The 11517-nt window shown below is 34.2% G+C and overlaps 1 protein-coding gene across 4 annotated transcripts in view; it reads left to right on the top strand.

Moving 5' to 3' along the window:
• The window catches only part of LOC149786943 (uncharacterized), a 170433-nt gene that overhangs the window by 57893 nt on the left and 101023 nt on the right, over positions 1 to 11517 (top strand). For all 4 annotated transcript variants that reach the window (XM_089977476.1, XM_089977477.1, XM_089977475.1 and 1 more), the window contains one exon: positions 3142 to 3249. In XM_089977476.1, the coding sequence (XP_089833602.1) occupies positions 3142 to 3249 (108 nt within the window). The remainder of the gene's footprint in view (positions 1 to 3141; positions 3250 to 11517) is intronic.

Below are 11517 nucleotides of genomic sequence, written 5' to 3'. Positions count from 1 at the left end.
TCAGCAAATTTTTTTGGCAACTAATCTAATAACAGCATTCACACAGTTGGCATGCAAATTGATCTGAGTGTGAATGAAGAGAGGCAGTCAGGCTTTTTTAAGCAGGTCTGAGAATAAAGTATATGTTAGATAAAAATAGGACTCGGTTGAATATTGGTGATCAGTTTGATCGCTGGAATATGTTGAAGGATGAGCTTAGGTTGAAGACAGACACATCTGTTGCAGATTCCTATATTAATTGGTAAGAATCGGTCATAGACATTTAACAATTAATGTATATTAGTTATGCTTTTTAAGAAAAATACTCATCAGTGTTAGGCTGAGGACAGCATCATATCAGATGCAAAATGAGGATAGCATATCACATAAGAATCAGCTACCGAACTACTGTATAGCATGATGTGGGCTTCCTATACTTAAAATGGTGACATCATGAAATCTTGTAATCAACTGAGATCAGTTGACTTGTGGATGTCACTGATCAACATCAGATTAAGTTACACACATGAAAAATGGCAGGGGTTCTCAGTTTGGGAGAGAAATTATATGGCTTTTAATGTCATGATCTCCCACATCCGAAGCTGACACTGTAACCATCTAGGCCACCGGAGCGGTCAATTTGATAATAAACATGAACCACATATATTAATAAGGTCATCGCATTGGCTAACAGTGTAACCACTCTGAAGACCAGATGTATGATTTGATCAGACTTGAAATATACGCTTATACATAAAAAATTTCAGACATGTGTAATAATGGCCAAACTGTATCCGTCCTAATAAGGTAGTCTTGTAATTAACTGGCTGAGATTGTTACTGTTCTGGGAACCATAGTATAGTCTAATCCGATTTTAATGAAACTTACAATATATCAAAATCTGAGAAGAGTTTACTAATGAGATACACACATAATAATGTTGTAATATTGTGTCTCATTCACTAACCTCTGGAATGCTCTTTCTTAAATGACATAATTTTGACTAGACTTTAAATTTGACTTTTGTGATCAAGATTTAAATAGGTTTTGGAAACCAGTGAAATTCAGTTGCATGATAATAGAGTTACTTTGCAGTGAAATGGCTAGCTTTATAACTGTGCTGGAAAACATATGTTTGGTGTGAATTTGTTTTCAGGTTTCTTTAAATACATGCTTATATCTTACTCATATTTAATAAGAAGCCGGAAGCAGGCATATTAATGAAGATATTCTGAATACTTTCCTGATTATGCTTACACCAAGGAAACCATATTTATGATCACTTTTGATCTGCTTTGATATATAGGTTTGTATCAACAAGAGCTTGGATGAGTTCACTAATGAATAAGACATCCTTAGTAATGAGGTATTCTTACATCTGATTGGCTGAGCTTATTGCCATTAAGTCAGTTATTATCAGTTTTGAAATATGTGCTTATATCATCAAGAGCTTAATTTAAATAAATAGTGAAAATAATAAGTATTAATGAGTTTATATTTCATCTGATTGCCTCACCTTGTTACCACACTGACAGTCATAATGCAGGATGAACTTTGATAAAATTTATCGATTCTGGATCATGAATAAAATTAATAATGGGTAAGATCTGCACATGTTAATAAAGATAATTTTGCATTTGATTGGCTTGTTACCAGTTAAGACACTATTTAGCTTATTTTAAACCAACTTTAACCCAATCCAGAACCATATCAGTTGAGATTTATACCATGCAAGACTTTGTATTTTTTTTATATGATTTTGACCAAACTTAGAAAATAGGTTTATGTGACCAAGATCTTGATTGAGTATGATTGTGAGTAATTCTGTATCATGAAGATCTTGTAACTGTTTTATGTTGATCCAAGATATGAACATATTAAAGCAGTAATCATGTAAACTCTTATTATCAAGGTCATGGAGTTTGGTAAAGAAGCCTATATTAGTATTGTTCATGATAGATCCTATAACAAGTGAAGTATGTGCATATTAGTGAGATACATGGCAACTGAATGGCTGGGCTAGTTACCATTCTCTGTCTATGGAAATTCCCGATCCTGCTTACTCAAAGGTGGTAAATGAGTTTTTTGTAGCGAAGGTGTAGATATATTAGTACATTGTGTAAAATCAAACTGATGCAAAGTTTGAGAGAGAGTTTATATTTTGTGTCCTGACAATAGCAGATAAGTCTACATATTGACATCATCAGCTGTCATGTTAAGTAAGTCAGGTTAGCAATTTAAGACCTTCTTGGGTTTTTGTTACAGTTGTTGTATCATTCATTATCAGGATCTTGGAAGTGTTATATGTTGATCCAAGTTATAAACACATTAAAGTGGTAATCATGTAAACACTTTGGCTGAGCTGGTTACCATTTTGGAAACCAAATTCTAGTTTGATTTTACTCCACCTTGGTAAAGAAGCCTATACTATTATTGTGTCCTGACAATAGCTGATAAGTCTGCATATTGACGTGATCAGCTGTAGTGTTATATAAGCCAAGTGAGCAATATAGGACCCTCTTGGGTCTCTTGTTACAGTTGTTGTATCATTCATATTGCAGCTAAAAATGTAATGTCTTACTCATTCTCACTAGTATAGCTAGTCTCATAATTTGTCATGGATCACTATGAAATGGGTTACATGGTCATTAGCTGAGTGTGCATTTTTCAACACATCACCTTGCTCTAGTGATTTTTATTAGAGTGACCTAGTTATTGCTCTTTTCTATCGGTAGCATGCGAGGGAGTATTTTGAAAGATTACCCTTATTTTACAGTTTTTATCAGTAAATGTGAAAATTGTTATGTATCATGGTCATGATTTAAAATTGCAGAAAGTGTTTAATCTTTTTGGTCCATGACTTTGGAGGACTTAATGCATTTTCTGACTTACAGCTGGATGTAGTATCTGACAGAATAGTCTGAATTCCTGATAAATGCTGGTTATACATGATAGTAGACAGATGCAAATCATTGTGAATATTATGGTCATCATCATCAGATATACATGTTGACAAGGCAGTGTATTAACACTATATTTCAGACGAGTAATAATGTTTTGATTATAGACATATCATCATCTTATTGTATGTGGTAGAATGCTGGAGATGTATATTTATATGATCAAATTGCTCACCACTCCATTTGGTCTTCATATTTTTAGAACCAGATGAATGTGTTGGGTAATTATGGAGGCCACACTGTGATGCCCAGTGCTCCTGTTGCTAACAATCCTGATGTAAGAAATCCCATGCAGTATGGTGTGCAAATGGTATATTTGTTCTTGCTTTTATTTTTGTACCTTGGCCATATTCTATGAGTGTGACCTAGGTGAATATCTTTGTCCACACATATATAAGCACAGACATTTGTATTGTATATCACAAACTTGTGTTTTCTACAAGTCATTCAGGCTGGGAAATTGCTGTAACACACTTTCCTTGTGCCATGCTAATTTATGCTTGCCTGATCATTTTTAATTTTTGTGCCAGTCCTTTCCGTGCTAACAGATTAACTTTTTCATTTGCAAAATGTCATTGCACAAAAGAAGTTATTTATGTATTTTACATGATCATAGTCTGCAGTATTCCTTTCCAAGAAACACTGCAACTTGTGTCTTTTACTAAGGAGATGCAGAAGGAAAAGGAAGAAAATTAGTACTGAGAATGACCCCATCAAGGATTTGACTCTTGCAATGTACAGTGTGACCCTGCTATAGCGTGCTCCGTTATAACACAAATTCGGATATAACACGGTCATGGTGTGGCTCCCGAAATGTCATATGCATGTATTTTTCTTGTACACAAAAAAATTCTTTGTTAAAACTATGAAAAAAAACGTAAAAACATTATTATCATTTTGGAGAAGAGATCGTGTATAAATAATTCAAGATGATCCTGGCGTGGCTCCTTAAATTTTGTATGTATTTTTCTTGTACATGAAAAAATAGTTTTTTCTTCTTAAAAGTACGAGAAATAACGCATAAAAAGTTTATTCTGGGATCACATAGGTCTTCGCTAATGTCGCAAACTTGGATAAACTTTCCTTATTGGCGGCAAAAAATACCATGTGGTGATTTTTTCTTATTGGTGATGTTGTTGACTGTTTAAACTTTTATATACAACCATTGGTTTGGAGTGCAGAAATTCAGAGGCCCCATGAAAGGAAGCCACAAACTGGATATAAAATGCACTGAAATTTATATATTGTTACATAAACAAATTCTTTGTCCATATTGTCAAACCATCTAAACAGTGCACTGTTATATTATAATCCGCTTATCATGACATCTAGCATGAGTACTGTATGTTGTGAAATATCTGCTTTTTTGTTGTTGACATTTCTGGTAACGGAGATCTACCAGACGAGGTATTATCTCTTCATCTATCTTTCATCGGATTTTCAGCCGCTCGCTAGTAATTAATACATTTCCAAAGACTGACATTTATTTGTGGATGGTAAGTAAAATTCCTCTTCTTTACACTCAGAATTAAATCCTTCAGAACACTCACATTTTCTGTAAAAATCCCTGTCATCAAACCAGAACACCTGCATCCCTATCGTCCATTGACCCTTTGCTAATTTTCAGATGCATGTGTGGAAGGCAGCATCACAGTGTTACCACAAATGTAAAAAAAAAAATACATCTTACTTATTGATTTGTTCAATAGGCATGGAGGGACAGTAACTAGAATAGTCCAAATGATGGCCAGTTCCTTTTTAAAAATGTACCCCGATGAAATAGTTTGCTGAAATTTCAAAGGAAACAGTTTACCTTTGAAGCACTGATTGGTATGAAAAAGTACTCAGCAAATGGAAAAAAAATCAGTCTCAATCATGTAGTACAATTATTTGATGTTGCCGCTGCAATAAGAAATGAGTATTTGTTTGGTTCTCCAAGGCTGTCCTTTAGCGGTGACTTCAATAATGCATGCACCCTTAATCAAAGAAAGCCAACTACAATCTTTCAATAAAAACAAAGAACTTTTCATCAAAGGAAGTCAGTACCAAACTTAAAAAAGTGATGGAATCTGATGGATTTTTGCATTTTCCAATGTGACTGGAACACATTAGCTGTGCCGTGAAAATTTTATTTTTGTAGGGAAAAAGTTGATGCTTACAAACGCTACCAACAGCAGCTTAAAATGCAAACTAACTTTTACCGACTTGAGACGTACTGAAAAGTAAATGTTCTTCGTCATTCGTTACATGATTGTGCTTTATTTTTCCACTGAATTCAGAGCAATATGACCTGTGACAAAATTATTGAACATTTTAAAGCTTTGTGTGTGTGCATATTTTCGATGGAATCACTTGTATCGTGGATTCAATGTATATGATCAGGTTCTAGGGTGAGTACACAGTGTGGATACTATTCATGCTATACATTAGACATCTATATATAAACAGTATTCACGTATATGTACCAATTCGTGGTTCTCTAAATAAAGTAAACTATTATATATGTCTTCTCTGTTTTCACTACAGGTGTATTTCTCATTTAATATGCATCAATTTAAGATGTTAACTGTGCTGATGAAGCACGTATTTTACCACCCGCATTTATTACATACACCCCCTCCCCGCAATTTTTTTTGGGTACATGCATAATTTTCTTCAGCTAATTGACCTGGTTGCTTATAACATGGTTCGTTGTGTAATGCCATCAGGTTCTATGGCTCCCATCTACCATGTAAGGTGTTATAACGGAGTCACACTCTATCTCTGGCTTGAGTTACTTTTGTTGTTTTATAGCACAACGTTTTATTTAGTTTTCCCAATTAGTTGGAATAAAGGACCAAACTGTACAAGTCAACTATCGTCTAGTAGACATCTGAATTATACAGTGATGTTGATAATAATAATAATAATAATAATAACAACAACAACAGTAGCAACTTATTTGGAACCATGGGAAAAAATAAGTTTTGTAACGTTTTTTTGACGGTTAGGTACTTTATTTCTTGTTCACTTTTTGACACAATAAAACCCATAGTGAGATTTATTTGTTACAGGTGCTTTATGCAATAAACTGGATTAAAATAAAGACAGAGTCAGACTTTTGTATGCATACTATACACATATTTTCAATGTACAAGATTCAAACAAACAGCAATAAATTGAATATTCAGCAATCACTTAGATTCACGGAAATATGTCACGGTGGTGGTGGAGATGCTAACTTGACATCAGGTCTGACATTTGGTTATTTTTCTTGAATGGTTGATTTTTATCCCTGCTTGCAGTCACTGATGTGCAGGTGAAAATATCGCGAATGTTCTGCATCTGCATGACTTAACTTCATCTGAGTTAATTATTGCTTACTGAGGATGGAAAGTGGGGGTGGGTACTATTAAGAAGACTATTTATATAATATACAATCTTGGGCAGAACAAGACTTTCTCACTTAGAATTCTTGTAGATAATGTTGACTCTAGTTAATAGGACTGCAGTAGATCAAGGGAGACTACTTGTCCTGTGATCGTTTTAGGCAAAGAAAAGAGCTGTGTCCCTTAGACGGCATCCTAGCCGATGAGTACATGAAGTAGGATGTGGTATTGGGAGGAAGATTATGTTCACGCAACAAATGCAAATAATTTCATCAGATTGAGAGTTTCAGTCCAATAAAGTGTGATATTTGAAGATAACTAGATACATTCAATGATCACACACATATTTATCGAATTGAATAGGTGTGATTTGAGGAGATAATTATTTTCATACAATGATCACACAATCTGTATCAGTAAAAGCATAATATGTGAAGAGAAAATTTACTCATTCAATGACCACACACAATTCATAATAGCAAAAGTGTGGTATGTAAAGAGAAATTGGACTCATTCAATGACTACACATGATTAATAAGAAAGGGGCGATATGTGATGAGAAGTCACCAATGATTACCCAATTGAAGTTTTATCACCGCAACATACACTGACATCAAGGCAAACTCTTTTACAGTTATACAGCTGGGATTTGCAAACATTTTTTCTCAAAGAACAGAAACTGTCATATTTATGAACATCTCAAATGCATGAAAATGGATACTGGATGAAACATTAGAAATAAGAAATGGTTATTTTAAAATAATGAGAAATTGAAGTTCTACTTTAAATACTGAAATTACAGCATGAGCTATCTGTATCTTAAAATTATTTAAGTAACGAAATTGTTAATGTGATAAAAATTATTGCAAAAATAAATATTAAATAAATTAAAGAAGTAACTAAAATCTCAAATTAGAGTAGACACCCTCGTCTGTCTATATTGACTCTTTAACCTGGCTGCTATGTGCTGGTGTACACAAGAAATCGAATTTAGGCTTCGGATGCTGTGTTGCCTCCTTGCTCATGCACTGGCTTTCTGGCTACCGATTCGAACTTTCACGGGCCTTAAATAAATTTGCTGGAAACCTGTTGAAAGTTGGAAGACTGTAGGAAAAGTGTTAGATGTTGCAGAAGTTGAAAAATTGTTGGAAAATCATAACTTGTCTTGAGACTATAAATCTATGCAAAGATTATTATTTCCAATAAAGAAAGTAGGGCCTCCACTAGGCTTCACATTTGTTGCAAAATGCAAAGAAGTTTGAAAGTGGCACTATTTTTTACTGATTGGTAAAATTTGCTGGCAACAAATTTTTATAAATTTTAAATTTTTCATTGATATACTTGACTCAGGGCACTTAATATCTGTTTTCAATGTCTGCAGCAGTCAGTGGATGAATAAAACATTATTTGAACATGATTGCAGCTAATTGTAAGCTGTCAGTCAGTTTTGAGAAGAATTTAAATGTGATCAGTAGGAAATAAGGAATGACCGGGGGATATAATCCATTGTTGAACATGTTAGCTTAAAGGTTCAGTGTCATTTGCACTTGTTAATTTATGTTTATTGCAAACTGTGAGTGTGAGACACTTGTGACTGCATAGTGTTTTAGGGATTATTTACTTAGATAACACGTTTTTTATGGCCTGAACCTAACTGAGGAACACAGGATGCCACTTCAAGGATGCCATTTGTTGACTGTAAAGGGTCCGAGTCTCTTATATAATTGAAAAATTATAAATTTACTTGATACAACAAGTCTGTATCAGTCACAAAGTATATGGCTAATCTAGCTCCAAAAAACAACGATTTATATCCAGCTGCATCTGAGGCAGCTACCAGGTTACTTGTTGCCCCTATTTCTACTGCAGACTATGAGAGTGGATTCAGTCACCAGAATCTGATCAAAACAAACTTACAAAATTCTGTGGGTATACCTACTCTGAAAAATTTAATGAGAATTTCCATTGATGAGCCCAGTGTTGATTTCAGGAAGGAATTTAAGAAATGGTCTGGGGAAAAAATGAGTTGGATATTGATGAAGTGTTGGCAGCTTTGTTCATAAAGACTAAGCAGTGTTTTGTATTTTCAGTTATAAAGAAACATTCTTATTCATTCTTGCTTTTCATATGCTTGAACTTCACGTGAATATAAAGGTATTGTTATATTTATTGATAATTATTTGTGTGCTTTGAAGTGTAATAAAAGCATGTAAAAACTGTTTTATCGTCACATTTATATAGATTAAAAATAGGGCCAATATAATATTATACTTATCTTTAAGTCCCTGTACCATGGCATAAAATGGCTGAAAAGTGACTCCAAATTTTAACATTTGGTGAATTTTATGGCGCGAAGAAAAATATTTCCGAGGGAGGCCTTGTAAAAGGCATATTTCTTGAAATTATCTTCAAGGGAAAATACTTTATTGAAAATTGATCCAAAATCCATTGATGAACTGCAGTTTGGTAACTCATAGTGCCCTTCATACGGGTATACTGTACTGGACCTATCTTGCGCATGCTCGTTGAGCTATAAACAGTAATGGCAATGACCTATAAAGGCTACACTCAGTGATGGATCAAACGAAGCCCAGTATTTTCTATGAGACTTAAAATGTGTGCTCCGGGGTAACATTTTCTTTGAGACTTAAAATGTGTGCTCCGGGGTCACATGGGTTAGTGCATGTTATGTAAAAATAAATGACTATGTCCAGTTGAGAATAATTTGTCTTTCATATAAGCCTATAGAAGATAGTTGGAGAAATTCAAATTTGAAAACAGGCAAATAATGTATGTTTTCTTTAAAGCATGTAATACACTTACAATGAAAGCATAGATTTAGCATCATCAGGTATTATTACTACAAACATACATAAACATGCAAAAATTCACATAATCACAACAACACTGACATTAAATAAAAATATACACCAAGTGTCTGTCCTTAAAATCCATTGGAAAGAAAACTATAGGAATAATTAGATGCAGTCTTTACTGTTCTCATTAGTTCAGTAGCCAGGATTTATGGTGATACAAATGTTATTTGAGTGCATCTTGGCACTCATTAGAGGATGGTTAGTACTGTCAAACATCTTACTGGCAATTTTATTGGGGGGAGTGGGGAGGAGAGGATTGTATTTTAAAACAGTGAGGGTCACACGGATAATACAGCAGTAACAAGTACCTTTTTCCAATATCAGGTGTTAACACAATCAACACAAATTAACTGTGTAAACATGAGTATGTGCCTTATGTCTTTCAATCGGTCCATTTCATGGCTAAAAAACATTCTCAATTAAGGCTGTCATGTGTAATAACTTTTATTATTCAACACAGTTTCATTTAGCGAGTATTGTTGGTCCATTTTTTGATTGGGTTGGTCCATTTTGTGAAATTTACCTATGTAAATTATCCAAATTGACTCTTGTACAGCAGTCTTCAAAGGACTTGAGACATTACCATAGCTATGATCATCCTGTTACTTAATATGTGAAATGTTGGTTGTCTATATCTGACTACCTAATCTTCTAATTGTCTCTTTGACAATTACCTGTATGAATTCCCAAGGTGAGTTTTACATGAGCTTGTAGCGGAAGATGAAGATATTACACTTTGTGCATACTAAAACTTGCAATATAGCATTGTTCTGAATATGTCCATGTTGTGAAGTGGGATTAAGCAAATTTGATCTAACATGACATATGTTGTATTAGGTATGTCTTCATCATGCTATGACAGTTCTGGAAGCAAACTTGTTGACACTTTAATGGAGTTTTCTATTTGAAATAGGGAATTCCAGGGCCATTCATTTGTGCCATAGGTCAGGTGACAGTTTTTACATGAGCAGAAGCTTTGTAAACAAAGTCGTCAGTCCAGTTATAAGATAATTCTGTGGAATCATTTGCATGTTTAGATATAATTTGAGAGGAATCATTTATTTAAATTGTTCATTGGAATTAGAAAGTGTTGTTAACCTTTTGGACTAAATTACTACTTTGGAATTATTGAGAACTCATTCAAAGACATTCAGGATTAGGTCATTGTGTTACACCAAGACTTCAGGATTACATCATTGTGCCACACCAAGACTTCAGGATTACATTATTATGGCACGCTAAGAGATTCGAACTGTTGCAAATCATTTGGAGCATTCAATACTGTTTTTCTTGTGACCAGACATTTAGGATTATATAGGATTGAAATCACAGAACTGTTAAGTGTTGTTTATACTTATATTGCAGTTTTTATTGGTAACTGTGAAAAATGGTATACATCATGGTCATTGTCTGAAAAACATTTTTTCATGATTTCTCAATTTACTGCATTTTCTCTTTTACAGCTGGATTTTGCAGAATTTAGTGAATTCATTTATAGATGTGAAAGCTAATGCATATTATTGTTCATCTTAGAGTTTTTGTAATGGGATCATTGTGAAGTGACCTAATTTTATATGAACAAAGTATATGTACTTCCATTCCAACATTTTGACACAAGTAGATTTGATTCAAGGGATTATCGTTTCAGATTTGAATTGTCTATACTGCTGATGACTTGGAATTGGCATCCCAGATGTATATTGTCTTTGCATCTAGTTACTTGGTATTGTCATCCCAGATGTAAATTGTCTTTTTAGCTAATGACTAGGTATTGTCATCCCAGATGTGAATTATCTTTACTGCTGATGACAAGATATTGACATCCCGTATGTGAATTGTCTTTACAGCTGATGACTAGGTATTGACATCCCAGATGTGAATTGTCTTTGGAGCTGATGACTGGGAATTGTCATCCCAGATGTGAATTGTCTTTGTAGCTGATGACTAGGTATTGTCATCCCAGATGTGAATTGTCTTTGTAGCTGATTATTGGGTATTGACATCCCAGATATGAATTGTCTTTGTAGCTGATGACTGGGAAATCCCAGATGTGAATTGTCTTTGTAGCTGATGACTATGTATTGTCATCCCAGATGTGAATTGTCTTTACTGCTGATGACCTGGTATTGTCATCACAGATGTGAATTGTCTTTACTGCTGATTACTAGGTACTTTTATCCCAGATATGAATTGTCTTTGTAGCTGATAACTAGGTATTGACATCCCAGATGTGAATTGTCTTTACTGCTGATGACTAGGTATTGACATCCCGGATGTGACTTGCCTTTGTAGCTGATGACTAGGTATTGACATCCCAGATGTGAATTGTCTTTA

This window comes from Sinohyriopsis cumingii, chromosome 12 (assembly GCF_028554795.1).
Source record: "Sinohyriopsis cumingii isolate HCF-2022 chromosome 12, ASM2855479v2, whole genome shotgun sequence".
Lineage (NCBI taxonomy): Eukaryota > Metazoa > Mollusca > Bivalvia > Unionida > Unionidae > Sinohyriopsis > Sinohyriopsis cumingii.
Note: the sequence above shows the minus strand (reverse complement) of the source record. Positions and strands in the feature narration are given on the sequence as shown.